Source organism: Haemaphysalis longicornis, unplaced genomic scaffold (genome assembly GCF_048455015.1).
Source record: "Haemaphysalis longicornis isolate Haplotype H1 unplaced genomic scaffold, Haemaphysalis longicornis Haplotype H1 scaffold_1, whole genome shotgun sequence".
Classification (NCBI taxonomy): domain Eukaryota; kingdom Metazoa; phylum Arthropoda; class Arachnida; order Ixodida; family Ixodidae; genus Haemaphysalis; species Haemaphysalis longicornis.
The window spans coordinates 146,983,277-147,004,309 of record NW_027526203.1 but is presented as its reverse complement, the minus strand read 5'-3'; the positions used below and the strand labels follow the sequence as shown (position 1 = coordinate 147,004,309).

Genomic DNA, 21,033 nt, shown 5'->3' with positions numbered 1-21,033 from the left:
ATTACTTTGATCTGCAACCAAAATATTGTTTCACCAGGGAAAGAAAAAAATAGGACGGGTTTGCTGATGGTGAAAATTGATTTCATCAGTTACCATATTAAACACGAGGACGGCGCTAGATCACCGTCTCTGCTTCGTCGTCTTTGAACGGGGCGAGCAGTGCTCTGCATCCAACTTCTTGTCACAACGTTGATTACGACACTGGCAAGGGCGGCACCCGAGGATACGGAAGCCAAAAGCACCGGACCCACGTTGAGTTGAACTCAAAAATCTTTTGTTGAGAAAGCATTTTTTGTTTATTTGCTATAATACAATCTTGATCATTCACGCAAATGAATACAGAGGTGGGATGGGTTTGAGTACAGATAATATGATGCGACAGGTGGCATGTGCTCAAAGCTCTTCCGAAACAATCCCTGTTTACCAGTTCGCCCCAAATACATGCAGGTTGCATTAATATGTGTTCCTTTTCAAAAAACAGCCAGACTTTATTTGTACGATAAAAAGTAGAATTCAAATAAATGCCTTGTTTTCCTTGTTAAAAAGAAAACATCGCGTGAGTATTCAGTAAATAGCTGCTCCGAACATCCACAATATTTTGCTTTGTTCCCCGCTCAAGGGCACAAATAGTGGAATGAAAAGAAAAAAACGCTTCCGCATTTACACAATGGACAGCTACAGTAGCGTTGCTCATTTCTAACAAACTCCTTCATTGCGTAATTGACAATTATATTAACTTTCGGAGATCTTTAGTTACGTCTTACTTTCGGCTAATACAATACAACAATCAATCTTCTGCAAACGAAGCTTCAACCTGCCTGTATTGGAAAATACTTACTTCAAAAAGCTTTTCGCAGAGGAACTTCACAGTTTTTTGGCAAAAAGGAGGATCACCGGAAATACGATTTCAGGCATTTGTGTGTCATATATTAATAAATGTCTACGCGGACATAACAGTGCGGACAGAGGATTCCTCTGTCCTGACATCATGAATACTGAATAAACAACTAATACTACTCATACCCAAGAGAACTCTCGACGCCTGAAGACAAAACAGGTGTTTTTTAGATCCCCATATTCAGTTCGGCGTTGCTTTTGGGCACGGGTGTACGCACGTGCTTATGCCCTGCACTATTTCATGACTAAAAAATTTCCTGATGTCATGTAGTGCGTTATTTCATTACGCGACTGCGGTGGTTCTTAATGTTGCTGCTAATGATGCACAAGGTGGTCTTTGCCTCGAAAATTCACTCGCTATTTCTTCTGCCGACCTGAATCTTCACTGGTCCAACTGGCTTACGCGCAGACCTGTGTACCAGACACAAAATAAAGGAGTAGGCTTGCCATTTCTATTTATAGTGGCCCCGTGGGAAGACATGTGGTTCACATCGCCATAAAAAAGGACTTGGTCTTCGCAACGTTGTCGGTAAAACACACCGGGCAGCGTATCACATCCCTTACGGCCACACGCGATGAGCATACCTGTCGTGGTGCATGGTCCTATTCGGACAACCAGGCTACGGCATTGATTTAAGGGTAGAAGGGCCGGTTTTAAGCGCGAATGCACTTTATAAGCGACCCCAAACCATCCACCGCCGGCGGCGGCGGCGGCGGCGGCGTCGGCGTCCGCAGTGCGGCTCTATATTTAAAAAAGAAACAGCATCTGGCGCCAGGTTTCGATCCGAGGACTTCGCGGCCGCAGCGCGACGCGCTACCGACTAAGCCACGGACGCCACGCTGATATCAGTGTGAGTAACGCGCCTTATATCTTTAACGCATTCAAACTACGTCGTCAGCGGCGTGCGTTGGCGACTCAGCGGCGTTATAGCGGCTTGATAACTGCGTGGTGTACACGTGATACTACAAACCTGATGGAAGAGATGGAAGAGAAAGCGGCGAGGCGGTGGGCTGCGGGGGCCGAGCGCAAGCGCCGCAAGCGGGCCGACAACCGTGCATTCGCACTTTCACATTCTCCCCCTCGGGGAAATGCGGGGGAATTTTTTTTTTAATCTACTCAAGGGAAAACGCAGCGCGGTCTTGGTGGTTACCACACCAACTGCGGCACGCTGTGCTAGCAGTTTGATGTAAACCTTGTTCAATACTCTTCCGACTTTGTTTTTTCTTTAGACAAAATGTGATAGAAAATTCCGACAATTAAACGTTTTTGGGAGTGGCCTCACGATTTAAGGACGTTGTACTTCCTTACAAGGTGAAATGCAGAGGGTGGTACAAAAAATGAATGACTTTGCAACGCATTTTTGTAGGGCACAAGTCTTATTATTCCGCGAAGAAGGAGTGGTTACACGAAATTTCAAAGCATAGATAACTACGAAAAATGCTTCCTTTTTATCGGGAGATACCTCCCAGCAAGTTTCAACCGTAACCGTTCAGTATAACATAATTTAAATCCATTTTAATCTTTGCCCGCACGCTAAAGCCCAGAGCGGGCCGACGTGACATCTGCTCCTTGCCCGAAACTGCCGACGTCGGGGCTTCCGTGACGTAGCCGACCCGCCGGCTGCGGTTGGCGCGCGCTGCTACGCCGTGGTTTCACGTCACGGTTTGGGAACTCACGTCAGGCTGCCCGGGCACGTGGGGATGGTGAAGACCTTGGCCGGTCTGGGCGCACGCTGCGCTCACTGGGGCGCGCGTCCAGATCGTCAGCGGTGCGACAACTATGGTAACGTTACAGTGTACTAGAACGGTAGTACACTGTAGTAACGTCACGGGTACCCGGGTACATGGCGGCCGGTCGGCGTTCCTTTTGTCGAAACCGAAATTGACACGAATAAACGGCGCCGTAAATGATTCTTTACTCTGTGATCGACCATCTAATGTGCCATTCTCTGATTTGTGGGCTAATAGGCAGCCATAGCAGCGAAAAAAACGTAAGACAAAAATTTCATATTAGTACTTCTTTAAGACTAACATTGAAGATGATTAAGTGACCGATGTTTGACGTTTTCAAAAAAATACGCAGAAACGAAGGGCCAAATAGCCTCATGGAATTCGATTTCCACCCTTTTGTATTCTTACAGCTCCTTTAGATTCTCACCCATTCCATTAATTCAATTACACAGTACTATGCAAATACACGCGACCAAAATAATTACTGCTAAATTATGTTATATTATACGAGGTATACAGTCTTCAGCATTGTTTTGTATTACTGTCTGAATGTCACCGGTTTTCGCGCACAGGACCCTCTGCTCAATAATTTCCATGCTGCACCTATTCCTTTCTTTCCCTACAATAGATGGAACCGAAATATTACGCCCCTACCCCACAGACGGACTGCGCAAACTGTTCTAATATGAAGTGCATGTCTATTAATGAGTCCTAATATTAGTATTGAAGGATATATTTCGCTCCCACCAGTTGTGGGTATTTTTTTCGAAAATTTAGACTCACATAACCTAATTGGAAAAACCATTATAACCAATATGACCCGGTGCTATCAAAAAGTTTCGAAACAGCCGCGTATTTGCCTGGCTAACCTTTTATTGCCTCAGCTACCGGAGTACGTGTGAATAATTTACAAAAAAAAAAAACGATGCCGAAATCACTAGCCACACGCTTCCATCATCTGATTAAAATCAGGCTCGTTACCATAGTGCCTCGACCTGAAATAGCAATTTTTTCCCTGCCGTTTCAAAGGGCACTCTATGATAAGCAGCGCTCAGTGTACCCACAACGGGTACTTTGAAAAACCCTAATTTGGCGCTGTTCGCTCGATGTTTTTTAGGCTGCAGCGCGTACCTTATAACCTTGAGTGCGGTCGACTCTTAAGCACGTTCTACTGGCAGCGCTGCTCAGTATATGACAGCGGAGGCAACGAAAATCAAGTCACAGATGCGTTAAGAGGCCTCTAGACACGATGGCACGACGAAGCGGCAGCCGATGGCTCTTCGACAACTGTTAGGGAAACGGCGCCTCCATGGTTGGGTTTATCGGTGCCTCGCTTCGTCGCCCGCTTGTTGGCGGAGTCCCAGACGAGCACCAGGGGGCGTTCCAGGAAAACGTGCACCAGGTAGCCCGCAAAAGTGGCCATCACGAAGTTGGAAACTGCCGATGACATCTGCGAAAGTGAAAACCACAGTGTGTGGCGATGAATCAAAAGACGAGGAGCGGTTATTGGCTCGGTCATGTACGCAAAGAGCAACTTCTTGGAATCGTCCTTTTAACGTATCTCGTTTCACAGTCGCGCTGGTCTGTTTGCACGACTAGCAGTGGTCCCGAATAAGTAATTTTCGAAAGCCTTCCTTACACTACTGCTGTGAGCAAACCTAGCAAGATCAGATTGGTGTTCACCAAGAAAGGATCACCAAGACAGGAAGCGTCTTTTTCATCCATTCATTCACTTCATACGGCGGACCATCCCAGGCTCATGCGGGTGAGAACGACACAAAGAAAATGAACCGACTGGGACACTCCAATGAGGAGATAAAAAAACGTGTTTCAGAATAGGTTTCCGGACGGAACACTATTCGTTAGGGAAGGAAAACCACGTAATTCGTAAGGCTGCTTCTTTTCGACGAATCTATTTCCCCACCGCTTGTGGGGAAATGGGAAATTTAAATGTATACGTCCATCCGAAGTACAATGTTAGAGTTTTTTGTTGATGTTGTCGCGTGTGTCTTCTCGGTATGTATGTAATGTAAAGGGTCGAGTCTAGTGCTGTTTGGCTGCGGAAGTGATGGAAAGGAATCAAGTCTAAATGTTCGCCATCGTGACTGAAGCATCTCAGTGCAATTAACTGATCAGAAGGGGAATCAGTGGGACGATACATCGAATGTATATGCCGTAAAGTTTCCTTGGAGGATCTTTTTGGGTTTATTGATGCTGTTTTTTGGATAACGGGTCCCATATCATGCATGCATAGTCTAGCTTTGTTCTTATGATTGATTGAAAACCGCTAGTGTAACATCTGAAGGAGCGTTTTTAATTTGTGTAGCAAAAAAAGACACTTTACGGAAGGCGGAGGCGGGAATGTCATCATTATGTTGGTACCAATATACATTACTGGTAAGTGTTACTCCTAAATATTTGAAATCGGTGACTTGCTGTTGGGGTAATAAATTCAGTGTGTAAATAGGCAAGAGTGCATTGTTCTTACGTGTCACCCGCATGAACACACTGCACTTTGCTTAAATTCATAGCCATGCCCGAACTAATACACTACTCAAACACATTCTTCAAGCTGGCATTTAAGCTCATCTTGAACAGCGACTACCCACATTTATAGCTCAAGAAGCTTGAACAATTTTTGTGCTTGCGAAATATTTCTGGCCGCGTGCCATAACGTAATGTATTTCAGTTCAGCCGCATTTGAATTGCAGCTATAACTGCGTTTTGAAACCATATACGCACAACTTCTTGTTTTCTTAAAGGGCAAGGAGCCTACAATCCAAACCCTTTTTTTTGGCTGGCGACCAGTGGCAGCTATCTGCCGAAATAACAGTACAGATTCGACCCACTTATTACCAACGGCTGCACGCGTACTGTGCCTTCCAGTGAAATTTTGCAACGGCACTAGTGTTTTTTAATTAGTTAGCAGCTTTTCATCGAACAGATGGTTGTTCCATTATTCACCGTGTATTGCTTAACATGTGCCCAAGGTCTCCTTTTATTAATTGTGAGTGCGTACGTGCCAATTTATTTGGTGACACTTCCGCATACAGAAATTTGGCAGGGCTGTTACATACTTTATTTTCGAAGGCATTGACGTCATTAGGTGTAGGTGTATTGGACGGGGTGCCGAACTCTGCTTATCATCAAACAAAGACTATCATTATTCTTTTTTCTGCAAAACGTCATGCGCTAACATCACGCCGCTTCGGCATATATTTAAGCTACAACAAATAGCTTTCTTGCAATTGCTTCTGCAGAAGAAAAAAAGGAAAAGACCATTACATGAAGGGTGCCCATTGCTTGTTTGTTTTCTTCTTTTTATTTGAATTCAAAAACATTTACTTCTCTTCTAAGAGGGAAGAGACTGGGACTAAACGCACAAACGGCCTGACAGAGGCCCTCTGCCCCTACGCACTGCGTCAGCAGCATTGTAGCGTCAGCAGATATTTCACAGAATGTATATCACAGTACACCTGTCTATGTATACATTCAAACAGGGCAATCGCTATCACCAACGGAGGAATAAGTAAAAATGATAAAGCAGCCAGAAAGGGAGTATGAGAAATCAGGTGAGCAAAAAACAAAAAACAAACAAAGGATTGCAACACAAAAGTAAAAAAAAATTCTGAGTCATCGGATAAAAGAAGGAATAACAATGAATATTTGTCTGCATATAAATATACATATAAATATACATATACATATATATATGCATATACGCACTTACAAAAAGATAGCTGGACACAGGGATAAACGCGCTCACGAGATAACGAGCTGAGGCACGAAAAAGTTTTAGGCATCTCGAACATCGCCATTTGACAATTAGTCCCACAGAGAGCATATATACAACTTAGGAATGCGGGGTAATAAAAAAAGAGCACACGAAGAATGCTCATAATCGGCCTCTCATGATTCCGCTTTTCTATTTGATACTTATGTTTGCACCCCCCCATATTATACTCAGTGTCTAGAGTACGGTACTCCGGCGCTGAAGCTCAGCGCGAGAGCCGTGGCTGGCGTGAAGTTTGGTTGGTGGCATTCGTATGGTTTAGGCGGACCTGGCACCGATCAGAATGGGTCGCACAACGGCGTGTGTCGAAAAATTGCAACTTGTAGAAACAACGACAACTGTACCAGTACGTCAATGAAAAATATCATGGTTATTTATTTGGTACGGCAGGTTCTTTGGTAGTTATCCCCACTCCGTTCGCTTCGTCATGAGCGCTAATGTTCACTTGCAAGGAGATCGCTGAGACTGCTCCTGAGGATGTTGGGTGTGCTGAAGCAATTGAAGTAGATAGTGCGCTCCAGGCTCGTTACAGCACGCGCTATCCTTGGTTAAGTGCCATGGGCGTTGAGTTTCGATTGCGTTCCCAAATCCAATCACGTGGCAGGCACACAGACGATGTGCCTGCTGTGGTTTCCGGGCCTACTCAGTGGAAAAACTTAAAAGGCCGACTGGTTGCTTACGACTAACTTGACCGCTGGGCCGGAATACCTGAGTGGCCAGTTTCATTGGCCGCACGGTCTTAAACTATATTGATTTCTGCAGGGAGTTATTCCTCAGGTAGACGGCACAAAGCTCCCTAAAGCGATTGGCTAGTCATCCGCATCCGTCATTCGCAAGGGTAGTAGCGGTCCACATCAATGACATCAGATCCAACTACACTCCTGCGACAAGGCCGCCTCTCCCACTGTAGTGTCCGATGCTGCCTCTAGTGCTCCTTCACATTCCAGGTATTAACAAAAACTGGATCTGGCAACACGAGCGTTACAGCCGCTAACTTTGACTTACCCTTACGAGGCATACAGTGAGGACCACACCCATATTTACACAAGTAGCTCCGTAACAAATGGTTCTGCCGGCGCTGTTGTTACACCGCGAATGTCAGTCTGCCGACTTCGTGATAGTGAATCCTTTGGAACATGAAGATCAGAAAGTAGCTTCCATGTTAAGGTGAGGGATTCCAATGCTGCGCATTTCACCCAGCGTATCTCTCTGTAGTTAACTTTTGTTAAAAATGGAGCTTTCGAGTTCTGCAGAGACATATGCTCTTACACATCCGTTGGCGGTAGGCGAGGCAATATTAAGACTGCAAAGGCTTTACGTGGGTACTAACAGCTATGTATAGAACCAAAATCTCCACCTGAACGGCGGTGTTAAAGAGTTATATTCAATAAACACATCAATGGTCCTCACAAATGCCAAAAGAATCTTGTTTCTAAGTTACATATTTAAACACAACACCCAGCTCCGCTCGTGAATTTGGTTTCGTGCTAAAGGTCCCTCAATTTTGTAGAGCCAGCTACACTACGCTACCTCGGGCAGTCTTCGTGCGGTGAACAGTTTAACCCTTGAGAGCTAGAGCTAAAACCACACCCCTTCCCGCAAGCGCCCGGCACGGAGCAGCGGTCCGATAACGGGGAGAGGTATGCGGGAGGGGGAGATAGGTGAGGATGAAAAGGAGACGTCCGCGGGACCCGTGAGCGGGAAGTGGCGGAGGACGGCCAGGAGGCCGCCGCCGCAGCGATAAGCGCGCTCCGCGAAGGAAGGCCACGAGGCCACGTGCTACGCAGGATCATGTGCGCTAGAGGACGACGAACATCCAACTGTGGTCCCTCCGAGGCTTAAACAACGCCACGAGGCGAAAAAGAGGAGAAACGCTACTGTTGCGTACAGCTTCGCTACCTTCAAGTTTTACGTATTAATGGGAGCCTCCTTCATTTTTTATCGTGGTGTTAGAAAAACGATGTCTCATTTGCATTTTCCTAATCTTGTCTTTGCTGACTTTACAGTGCCAGCCACTCGCCGCTTTATGTAATTGACAAAGTGCTTTTGGTGATGCTGCATAGTTTTATTAAAGTTGTTTCTGCTTGCTTGCTTAACTTCCTATGCATATGACGGCGCTTACATCACGAACAATTTGACGTCTATTAATTACTGGTCTGAGTTGAAGTGTTTAAGTAGTGTTGTAACATGTTAAGCACTGCAATGTGACTGCGCGATCACACATGTACAGGTGCAGTCATAAGGAAGTGGAACAAGGATTTGTGAATATTTATTTAAAAAAAATAAAAAAATATTTGTCTTACTCGCTTGCAACAGATATTACCGGTTTACATGGACCCTTTTTTTATTATAGAGAACTCCTCTTAACGCACACCAATGCAAGCATGCAGTTTCCACAAGAAGAATTTCCTGTAAATTTATTAGACCATGTGCCAATTACTTTTGAACGCACCTGTACACGTTGAACGGCTGCATAAAAGTTGATAATTAAAAGCCTGATCTTCTGTGAAGTCCTTGCGGCTTTTTTTTTGTATTGATAATTTTTTATGCATCGCGGGAATCACTTCAAAACCTGCTTAGCGGTTACGGCTATTAGCATGCCAAACCCACACTAACGCGCGTCATGTTCGCCCCTGCCTCTCCTCACGGCCGACTCGATTTGGGAATTCTGTCAAGTGTAAGCACAAGCTTTAGGGTGGTCGACAGGCAGCTTGCCGCAGAACGCATGCTTGTGTTAATTATTTGTTAGAGGCACCTGGTGGGGCACCCAGTTCGCAAAACAGAGCGCATGTGGTCATTGTCGTGAAAGGTACCTGTAGGCTCTTTGCCTGAACTGCTCTCTCAATCCACCTTAGACTTTCGCGAATGTTTAGTGCTATTTGAAAGAAATGGTCCTTCAAGGCCGCTAGTCGGGCACCTTGGTAGTAATTTAATTTCCACCCCTGCCGGTTACCGACGACACATGAGAAAGTTCTCGAGTTTTGGGCCACTCACAATTTGGAAATGTTGGTTCTCAATGCGCTGCCGGATCGTCCAGGCCTTGAAGAACACAAAGAAAGCATGGACCAGATAGATGGAATAGGACAGCCTTCCCAGAGGAACCAGGGCGTTGCAGGAGAGCACCGAGTTAATCACGCCTGTAAAAGGTGAAACCAAAGAAAGGGTGAGCATTTTTTTACAAACCGCCAGGGATAAGTTGTTTGCTTTGTGGATATGCATTCCTGGCTCGTGTCCAGGTGGCGGAGAAGGAAGGTAAGAATGGTCTGACCGAAAGAGAAGTTTTATTGCAGGCTAAAGGAGAAACATCTATCTATCTATCTATCAATCTATCTATCTATCTATCTATCTATCTATCTATCTATCTATCTATCTATCTATCTATCTATCTATCTATCTATCTATCTATCTATCTATCTATCTATCTATCTATCTATCTGTCTATCTGTCTGTCTGTCTGTCTGTCTGTCTGTCTGTCTGTCTGTCTATCTATCTATCTAACTATCTATCTATCTATCTATCTATCTATCTATCTATACATATATATATATATATATATATATATATATATATATATATATATATATATATATATATATATATATATATATATATAGAGAGAGAGAGAGAGAGAGAGAGAGAGAGAGGGAGAGATAGATATATATAGCAGAACAGAAAGATACGGGACGAGGGACGGCGTAAGGACACATATCAAGGTTGCAGTCGTCATTGCCAGTGCTATTCGGCTGTTTCCGAAATATTTAATAGTGCCGAATGACGTGTGTTTGTCATGTTTCTTTGATACAGTGATAAATAAGCGAAAATATAAGGCGAGAAAAAATCCGCCATTTATATATATATATATGCATAAAATGTAGGCGGTATAGTTGCTCCTCAAACTGCGTGCAATATAATTACTCATAAAATTCTTGTAGATTCACGAAGATCGAAAGGAATATTACAAAACGTAATGTATCACGTACAAATCTTACATCAGATTCATGCAGACGTCATTTAATGATTGTTACAACCATCCAATTCACGTCGTAGCCTAAATTCGGCGAGCCTGATGGGCAGTCCATGGATGGCATAAGTATGTCATGGTCAAAACAAAAGTGGCGACGAAAGACGAAAAAAAAACAGGGTTTTCGAGGTGGCTGTACAAGCACGAAGTCAACTCAAACGAACATTGTCTTTCTTACGAGGAGCTAACGGTATTTAATTGCCTAATCAATAATAAGGTCCTATGTCGGCAAAACTTTTGGCCATAGATCACTGGGCATGGAGCAGGAGAAGAAGAACGGTATAGCATGTGCGGACAGGGTGGTGACGTAAGGAAGAGCCGAAGCTGCGTTCGCATTGTTCGGTTCTCGTGTACTTGTCCCTTCGAATGACTTATGCTAGTCAATAACGTTTGGGTGTTGTGGTTAAACCTCTTGAACGCAACTCGACGCCTTACCAATTGGGACGCGGTCTGCGCGCGGTAGGCAAAATGTACCGACTTGGTAAATCGACGAACGCAGTAAGCTAGAGTTTATCGATGTGCTAGCTGGGTCATGTGAAAGATAGCGACATGCTTCTGGGAAACAGTGAACCACCTGGAATTAGCACTTATCACTCTGCAAATAAACTTTCGCTACCTGCGCACAACAACATCCTCTGTGACAGAGGCCAAGTAGCCGAATTGTTGCTTTAAACGTTAATAAGTGTGATTCCAAAAATATTCAAAATAAGCCTTCCAATCTACCAGGCCGACAGAGCAGGAGTGAAATGTCTTCCTGCCGAAAATCATGTTCAGTAAAACAGAAAATAACGGAAAAATAATGGAGCATCACGAATACGACTTCACTCCGTCTGTGGCTTAAAAAATAGAACCGTCCTGATGTCCGGATGGGTATCACCACAATGGAAATGGGCAAGTGAATGAGAAAAAAGCAACAACAGGATTTCTCACCACTTGTTCAAGAAGAAGAGGAAAATGTTGCTTAATAGAACTTGTTGTTGGGATAGTTGGTTCATGTTTACAAGTGGAAATTTGAGCGCAAAAATTCGACAAAGACACAGAAAGACCAGACTGGACTAGCACTAGTCCCGTCTGGTCTTTCTGTGTCTTTGTCGAATTTTCGCGCTCAAATTTCCGCTTGTAAAAAATGTTGCTCGTCGGAGAAGCCTGAATGGAATGCATAAGGATACCTCAAAAGTACCGTATTAGATTATTGCTATTTTGACAACAGAATAGGTCGATTTTTTGGTTCTATACTAAATACAATGTCAAAATTAGTGCATAATCATTGTAAGGCTACCCCTTTTAGGAATTCGTGCGTTTTGGTGTCTGTCCGTATGTCTGTCGGTCAGTAACGAGTTACGTGTATGAATACATGCCTTATTGAGTGTCTAAAAAACAAATATATTAGAATATTAAACGACCCTTAAGGTAATACAACCTCTAGTAAAGGGCTCCACGGCTTATGGTCACAAACATAGATGGGAATTTGCGTAGATGACGCCGTGGAAAGAACACTTACTTGGCAAATCGCAACGTTCCCTGCGGATGTTTTCAGTGTCTTTCTGGAACATTTATCATCAGGGGACGTTTATACGATTCCTGAAAGATTTTTTCCAGGGACGAAAAATAGACGTACAACAAAATTACTGATCTCTACCCTTTACCAGTGTTAGCAGGAAGTGTTTGTCAGCGGAAGGTTGGAAGCACAGCAGAGGGAAGGTTAAAAGCCAATCCGTTTATGGCCTCCGTTTTGAATTTGAATCCAGAAACAAAGTTTCATGCTTTTGTTCACCTCCTCTGTAGCTAGGCCAGTGCAAAAGACTGTGCTTTGTTTCAACGCGCGCTCGCTTACAGCAATGACATTTAAATTATTCGAGCTATAGGATCCAGTTTCAGCCAAATCAGTGTGCACACTTTGATTCAGGAGATTCAGGTGATGCAAGCGGCATTGTTTCCCTCGCCTTCACACGAAATAGTGACGGAAGGAGAAGGTATGCATGTGTGGCTTATTGGGAATCCAAGTGTCAGCCTTTGTAGGCCACTCTAGATGGGTCATTCTGGAGGTGATGCCTGTCATCATGAATACATGTGAATTTCAAATAAACTGAATCCTAATTCTTAATTGATGCCATAAGGAGATGGTTAAATGGTGGTTTGATGCAATAATGAGATAGTTAAACTTATCCCGCATGAGATGGTTAAATCAGTTGGAAGTGAGCGCTCGTCTGTGTGTGTTCTTTCCGTCCCGTCTGTTTCTGCTGCGCGACATTTGATCACTATGAATTACCAACTTACAGCTTTACTTAGTTACATTTGTAGTCAATCGGGCTTTTTTTCTTGTGTTTCTCTTCATCCCTCTGTGTTGATCACCCTCTTCACTATCGCAGTGTGGTTAAATGATGGTTTTATGCAGTAATGAGATGGTTAACCCTATAAGGAAGGCATTCTCGTCGCCCACAAGCAGGTGTCAACGCTTGGATTGCTGATGCCCCGACCAAAAGAGTGCCTGCCACAGGAGAAAGCGCAAGAGGTCGTTTACAAAATCCCTTGTGCACAGTGCCCTTACAGTTACGTCGGCATACGACGTAACAGGAAGTACGCATCCGACAGCATTCCAAGTACGCATGCCACAGCACAAAAACGACGTCCGCAAGTCTGACATTCAGCGCAGCGCATTTGCCCACAACACTGCGAAGAAGCTGACAGCAGTACTGAGTTTAACAGCCTGTAGGTGATTGGCACCGAAACAAATTACCCACAAAAAATCCTCCTCGAGTCCTGGCACATGCAAATGACTCGGGGAGGCCTAATAGATCCATGGGTTCCCGTCCCGCCATTTACGCCCTTGGCATCCGACGCGCAACGGCAAGAAACGAGTTAACGAAAAGGAAGGTATCTTATATAAGTGGTGCTTGTGGTCGAACACAGTCACCCCTAAGGAGGGAGCCAACTACGCTACCAAACGTTGGGACCATTTTTAATAAAAGCCTTTGTTTGGTGTCTTTGCCTGTTCTTCAATCAGATGGCTGAGTAGTCATCCTGTGGTGTCCACCAAGCCGTAGCGTCTCAGTTCACTATACCTGATTGTGTGGCATTGTACCCTGCGTCCGCAATGCCGCAACGACCTCATCCGAGCACTTTCCAGGGCCCCTTACCTCCCCGTCCAGTGGTGCAGGCAAAGACGATCCAGGCGAGTCCCAGCGTCCAGGCGACGCGATGCGTGGTTGCGTACGCGAGCGTCACCTGCGTCGACGGCAGGTCTCCAAGGCCCCACGGAGCAGCACCGAACAGCGACGCGCTGGTGAACAACAACGCCATTGCCCAAAGAATGGACTGCTGGAGCTGCACAAGGAAAGATGCAGACAGAGGGCCACTCGGTTAGAACAGCGTCGAAGCATTCGGGTAGCTATGAGAGCCCACTGGACCAAAGCATACTGCTTTCGCACTGATCATCATTCGGTAATCGTTTGGGGCCGCGTAATTCCAAATAGGCTTGTAAAGCCTTGCAAGCCGTACACGCCTTGAAAAAGAACCTAATTGGGCTTAAAGTTGCTTTTGCTGCCAATCATTGCAAAGGAGGCGCAGGGAAAACGTTGTAAATAATGTTCGAGTGCCCGTAATCCTAAAACAACTTCAACCGGTTTTGTCCAGAACCGCTGTTCCCTTTTCAGACGCCAAAAGCTTTGAGAAACATTCTTAACAAAGAAGTTGGCTACAGCGCCAAGATAGGTTTTATGTCGGCTCTATGCTATTTCTGAGTTTTCGGTCATTCCTTACAATGCACAACTGGCAAACGCGTTACCACCACACGTAATCGACCCCGCGTACGGCCCAGCGAAACGGCCATAACCTGTGTTCTGCTACGCTCTCCACAATGCAATGACACTGTATTTGTTGGCTACGACAGTTACGTAATCTTGGTCAACTTCCCGTTATTCTGAATGGCAGTTCTGATAATAAATTCGAAATGTTTGGGATTTTTTTCTTTCGCTTGCCAGGTACTTTTAAACGGGGATACCAGTATAGGAATGCCGTCGCGACCACGGGATGAACTGGTAGTATTAATGCAAGAATTTTACGACAAATTACCCCACGTTGGTAAGTTCACAGACTGGTATAATGTTCAGTTTGCTTTCATAAATCTGAACATCAGCATTCATATATCTGAACCTCAGTTCATAGGTCGCCGCAATTTCCTAGTACGCAGTTCAAGCACTTTGGAGGGTTTTCGAGCAAAGTTTTGAGAAACCATTTCGAACAGGTACTCAAACACACACCACAAGGTTTCTCCGTTCGGATCATACCTAAGCTATGGGAAACGTCGTCAGGATAATTCTGCAAGAATAAGGAAGGCAGAGCCTAAAAAATGTCCTAATTTATTATGACGGAGCTGCGTCTTTCATAATTATGCAACAGCGTAACGATATTTGGTGTTGTCATGATGGTACGGCGCATGGTCCTTCTAACACGATGCGGAAAGTGAAGCATCTGGACCAGGCATGTAGTCTAAGCAATCTGCGATCTCCTACTTGTCCATGTGAACCAGGAAGCCTCCCACACATGACGTATCTACCCTTTGTCATGAATATTGCCCTCAACATTCCCAACGTGATCTAAACATTTTAGTTCCTCGCATGCAAAGCAGCACATATTTAGTTTATGTGTTAGTCCTGATGATAAAATATTCCAGTGCGCGTGGGATGCCACCCAACCTCCATCCATCGACCAGTTCTGAATATTTTGAGGTTGTATTGTTTCACGTGCTCCGGTGGCAGTGACCACTCCTTTATTACACCTGTAAAATGTATGAAGCCAATTTCTACAATGATCAATTTCATCCCAGAGTCTCACACTACAACAGCGGGTCAAAAATATGCTGTTTTCTCGGCTATTTGTTCCAGAGGTTGACCAAAACGTTATGCAACACATGCGTGCAACATCCATCCGTACATGTAAATGCCGGAGCAGTATATTTTAAAGTCGGGGAGGTCTAAAAGTAGCCCACGCTTACATGAACTCCAGAAGAGCACGCCGAGAACCTTCTAGGACCTTGTGTAATGCTGTCTCAGAAACTAAGTAGGACACATGCGCCCTCTCCTCTTCCTCCATTCTGGTGAAAATACTGGGATTTTAAAGACAAATTTCGCGCAACTTGTTCAGTACAGAACCCTGCTCTAGCTCCTAGTTTGACGGTACTACTACTACAACGGTTGGATCCTCCACCGAGATTTATTCAGCACATCTAAGGAGTTCGCAGGCATCGTTCGCTGTTTCCATTGCCTAGCAAAAGAATTTCCTCCATGTAGTTAGACTCATATAAACCTCTTTTAGTCAGAGTGGTGGATGAGATGTTTTTACGCCAATATGAGGGATGTGATCTCCTCACGAATTTTCCAAACACGGACGGGATTTTTCCGCACTATGCCCTAGTCCCAGAGGAAAGAACGAGCTCGCTGGGCTATGACTGCCAACATGTGGGGCTGGTAGGAGGGAGAACAAAGGCATACATAGCCTACTTTTATCAATATATGATTCGCTGCTTGGTGGATATTTAAAGCTCAAGGAAGCTCGTTCATTTCCATCTTGGAAAGTGAAGCGGACCGTAAACATTCGTAAAACAGGGCTTGCGAGATCCTCCACCTAAAGCGTTCCCTCGTCGCACCTGTATGTAAACGGCCGGTGAAGAGAACACGATCAAAACATTTACATTTTCAACGACGATAGTTCTTCTTGGGTTACTTAAACCCAAACTTGCGGTCACCGACCAAAGGCTTATTAAAAGCGTAAAAAGAGACCTTTCGGCTTGGGAAGCCGAAACGTCTCTTTTTAGGCTTTTAATAAGCCTTTGGTCGGTGACCGCAATTTCTTTAACTATGAACCTTTTACCCGCCCAGACGAGATTTCGTCGAACCTTAGATTTTATTAAACCTAAACATTTCCGTCTGCCTGACTGTCTCTCGATTCAGCCACCGGCCGAAAGTTAAACGAAGTTTTGAAGAAGACGTTTATATAAGCAAAACCTTTTTTAACCGCTAATCAGGAAGCGTAACTCTTACTTGTCAACAATGTTTAGCAAACAGAAAACATTGGGCATATTTGAGGTGGTACATCAATGAGCAACTGGTGCTCGCATATTTCTTTTATTGGAATAAATTTGTGCTTAATATTTGCGATAGCAAATAAATAATACGCATTAAGAACAATATTTTGACCCGGACATATAAAAAATTGTGCCCATCTCCCCGGAGGGGAACTCGAGTAAATGCGTCGCATAGGGGGTGGGTGTATTGCGTTAACGTTTAGTGTTTGGGGAGTTGGTGGTAGTGAATGCGTTGTATCAGCAGCTTCTTGACGTAGTTTGAATAAGTCAAGGATATAAGGCGCGTTCGTAGCCTCCCATTATGTGTCGGCTTTGTGGCGCAGTGGGTAGAGCACCACGTACATTGCGTTCCGCCCGCAGGGTCGAGGGATCGAAACCAGGCGCCGGATAGTATTTTTTTTATATAGTGTAGGGGGAGGGGTGCGGACAACGACGGTGCGGACTACGACGGACGTCAACGCGGGTGACATCGTGAGTTACTGAAATGCTCTGCATTTAAAATAGCTCACGCGAGGCTCGATCTCGTGGCAGTTTTCCAAGTTCGACAGTGACAAAACGTTCCAGTAGATGGGGCGAGCAGTGGAACGCGGTAAAATTCGAGGGACTTTAGCAAACGTCCTTCGTGTTTATAGTAGGAGGATTGAAAGGGAGGGGACGAGCATAAAAGTTGGGTGGGGGAGAAAAGAGGGACATTTTTGTGGTGGAGGCCGCAGAAGACTATCGTTTATGACGACATTTGCAGTGAAGGGAGCAGATACGGGTCTAGCTTTGCATGTCGGTCCTAACAACGAAAGTTGGCAGGAGACAATGGCGGACATTCAAAATTTCAAAGAAAAAAAAGAGCCAGCATTGATGAATATTCTCGCTGGTGGCCGACAGTCCTGATCATACCCACGCCATCATCGGCATGTAAACACGGAAACCTGTTATGCGCCGTTGAGGATTTGGGTTGCGTTTGCGTAACATACAAGCCTATCCCTGAGAAGCTTCACCCTCAACTTCAATACGCAGGATGTGAGCGACACAAGTTTATCAGCGTTGCTTCTACATGGTCTTTAAAAAATTTCATCAGAAGTTCCCCTCAAGCGAGCATGAAGGAATGTCGCCTGAGCCCCTAACACATTTTTAGTAGCTGAACAAGTCTTCCTCACGCACTGACCGCAAGCTTGGAAGTATTTGGCGGTAAGCTTGACGACGCTACCAGTATCTTATTCATGTCTGTAATGTCGACCTGCTTCTTTCGCGTTGGCCTGAAAATGAACGCCAAACAACAGGACTGAGCACTAAGCTTGTTCTGGTCATATGAATTTTCACAGCAATAAACCACTTCCAAAAAAAGTGCCGGCTTCTCAGCAACAAACACGCATAAACTGAGGGAATACCTAGGTCCTTCTATAAGAAACGTTCTGCCACAAATCTGCGTGCAGCTAACGCCAACATGGCGATAAAACCTGTTGCCATTTTCTAGACCTACTTGTCTCCCGTGTGTGCTTTTTGACGAGCATCACAAAGACATTAATGCCAAAGGGTGCGTTTCTTTTGAAGTGTAAATGCAGGCCCTCCGAATTCTACTAGATAACCGTGGCGGTATTGAAAATGCGCGGAGAGACTGTGTCTCCTTGCCACAGCTGGATATACAAATTTCTAGCATTACTAAAAGAGCTGTAAAATGCGGAGATTTTTCGACGACCCAGTTTTTCTGTGCTGTTTTCACGTTTATATCCAATAGCCTTGAACAGACTTCTAACGTAGTCAAGAGCAGAATAAAACAAAGAGTTTCCAGGAGAATCCTTTGCAAAGAAATGATGATCAGATTCTTGACGCTTAATGTTGCGTTTGAATAAAGTTTTTTCCTCCTCCTGCTACTCAGAGTAGCCCGAAACATTCAGAAAATTATTTCGATAATATCATGCGGTTGTAGCTCCTCTTTTTAAGAAAGCCAAAAGGTCGCAACGTAGATGCTTCGACTCCGCCTCTTTTTCACGCTGTCATCTTTGCTATGGTCTGCTTTAATATGACGGGAATGCTTTGCGGTGGAGTAGTTCTGTATTCGTTCTCGAAGTAGGTCTGTGTGGAGAAATGGTAAAAATAATTTTTTTCCAAAACTATACCGTCTACATCAGCTTATGTGTATTTGCGTGTTTTTAATAACATGACCAATTTCGGAAAATGTTTGAACCGTTCTAATTAATTTGGGGGGTAGGAAAATTGATTTCGTTTAGGGTGCGTTGATATATTCTTGCGTAAATTTGCGGGCAGCGCCTAGATTTTGCAACATTTTCTGAGGAAGCATTTGAAGGAAGACCAGGTCGCGTTTCTAGTTGATCCGACGACACGCAAGCATTACCCTGGTAATTAAGAGGGGTCGTTTTGTACGTTTGTTAGTATCGTAGCGGTACCCACTTCAAATACTTCTGGAGACGGTGTTGTTCCAACTTTAAACATTTTCGGGTGGACTTGCTTGATACACCCTTCCTTAGGAACACATTGACCCGACCGAGACAACGTTCCGCTATACCAAAGCAGTTTTTTGGCCTGTGTGAAGCAATTCTTTCCTAATAGGCTGTCAGGACACCAATTGCTGCGTGACTATTTGAAAGTGGGCAACACCTTGAATGAACTTCTAGAAGCTTATCATTTGACCCAACTTTTGCGTCTACAGGTACAGCCATTCTGTGCCTACTGTGCCTGAGCTCTCCGCTGCAACACCCCAGGCCTCGGGAAAACCAGATGCCAAAAGGATGTGACAATACAGAGAGAGGCAGTGATGAAATTACGGCTGCGGCTGTATCTTTTGCGATAAGTCTACAGTTATTCTTAGAGATAAGCTTCCGTGGGGCTAATAATGCTAAGCCATTATTACCATTCCCCGTTTTTGTAGGCGGCACCCTTGGGCTACCCAAACCCGAAAATTTTCGTGTCTCTGTCTGTCACTCAATCAACAACACGGCAAGAAGTTGAAATAATTTTCTAACAAGGAAGATATTGTTACTCGATGGCCGCTCAAAGGAGCCGAATTATGATAGAAAGAGTTATGGTTTACTAGGCGATCATGACAGCACGAGGACACAGGCTGCGTCACATTCGGCCCATCACATCCCCCCCCCCCCCCCAACTTCCTTTTCCTCTAAGCACATCCCCCGTTGGACAGGAGAGCATACCGAGTAAGCCGCAGTCCATGGACGGGTGCAGTAACAATGAAAGACGAGATGAACACGATGAGTTACAAAGTATTCTCAGCCGCGGATAAAGCTGATAAGCGCCATGAACACTGGCCCCAGAACACGGATGGCGGTCATGGTCGAGAAGAATCTTTAAAGCTCTGGAGCCGCGCCGAGCGAAGGGGCAGGGGTCGCGGGCTGGTCTGGTGACGGCTGGCGTCGTCTCGTCCGTATCGTCGGGTCGCAGGCTGGGGACACTGGATTTAAGATACCTACGGGACGGATCGGCTTGCGGAGGGGCTGGGGCGACCCGACATGGTCCACGTCGCATCCAGGGTCGCTTCAAGACGCAGAGGGTGCGGAGCTGGATGGCCAGGACGGGGATAGACACCCCAACGTCTGTCGAACATGTTACGCAGGGGTAGGTCAAGGATACGGCCCGTAGTTGAGGAAGCGATAATTTACTAACCGATCTTGAATCATAACAGCACGAGCACCGAGCCTACGTCCCAATGTACAGGCAAGACCATTCCAGACTACTAAAACCAGTGCCATATTTTCCCTGATGCAGCATTAAAGAAGCCTCAGGCATGTTTGAGGCAAGATTCCAGTTCATGATTAACAGAAGCAATGTTCGTTTAACTAAGAATACACGTCAGATTAGTTTTTACTATATTAATTAAAAACAGCGGGATAAACAAAGCGGTCCAAATTAAATTGTTCGCTGGCCCACCAAATGGCGCGTAAGCAGGTTGAACCCGAGAAAATACGTCAATTGAGGCAAACGCCATTCCATTTACTATTGGAAGACAGAGGGGGGAGGTGAAAAGCCTGAAGGCTGGGAGGGGAATAGAAGAGAGGGTGTTACGTTACAGGATTGACCGAAGACTATCTTCTTTCGGCAGCATTTGCAACGGACAAAGCTTATACACGGTTAATTTTTTGTTCGCGCCATTTCGGTGTTCATTACCCGGTGGCGGAGCGTTGAAGATTGAAAGAACAGAAAGCTGCACATGCTACACAACCGAATGTCCTGTGCGCATGTTTCTTTCTTCTAGTCCATTGGTTCGCTAGTAGTTATGGACATGCTTGTCAGATGCCCGCACATCGATGAAGACGCAGCTGAGATTGTAAGGTAAGTGTGGCGCGCGCTTTCTCACCTTGCTGATCTTGGTTTCTCGGTACCGTTCGTAGACGAAGGCGGTGAGAGCACCGAGCACGTAAGGACCCAGGTGCGTGTGAGGCAGCAGGTATACCCACCGGTTCATCGTCAGGGCGAACCTGCGTTCCACACATCCTACTTAAAGCGTGGTGATAGGCACATCTTTCTGCCGGAGTAATTAAGGGT

The 21,033-nt window shown here is 45.1% G+C and overlaps 1 protein-coding gene across 1 annotated transcript in view; it reads right to left on the bottom strand.

Moving 5' to 3' along the window:
- Positions 1 to 332: 332 nt before the first annotated feature.
- Positions 333 to 21,033, bottom strand: part of LOC144137801 (nose resistant to fluoxetine protein 6-like) — a 113,844-nt gene continuing 93,143 nt past the window's right edge. The window contains exons 12-15 of the mRNA XM_077669793.1: positions 20,846 to 20,966; positions 13,580 to 13,766; positions 9,416 to 9,558; positions 333 to 4,078 (exon numbers count right to left, since the gene is read on the bottom strand). Coding sequence (XP_077525919.1) covers positions 3,869 to 4,078; positions 9,416 to 9,558; positions 13,580 to 13,766; positions 20,846 to 20,966 — 661 coding nt within the window. The 3' untranslated portion in view covers positions 333 to 3,868. The remainder of the gene's footprint in view (positions 4,079 to 9,415; positions 9,559 to 13,579; positions 13,767 to 20,845; positions 20,967 to 21,033) is intronic.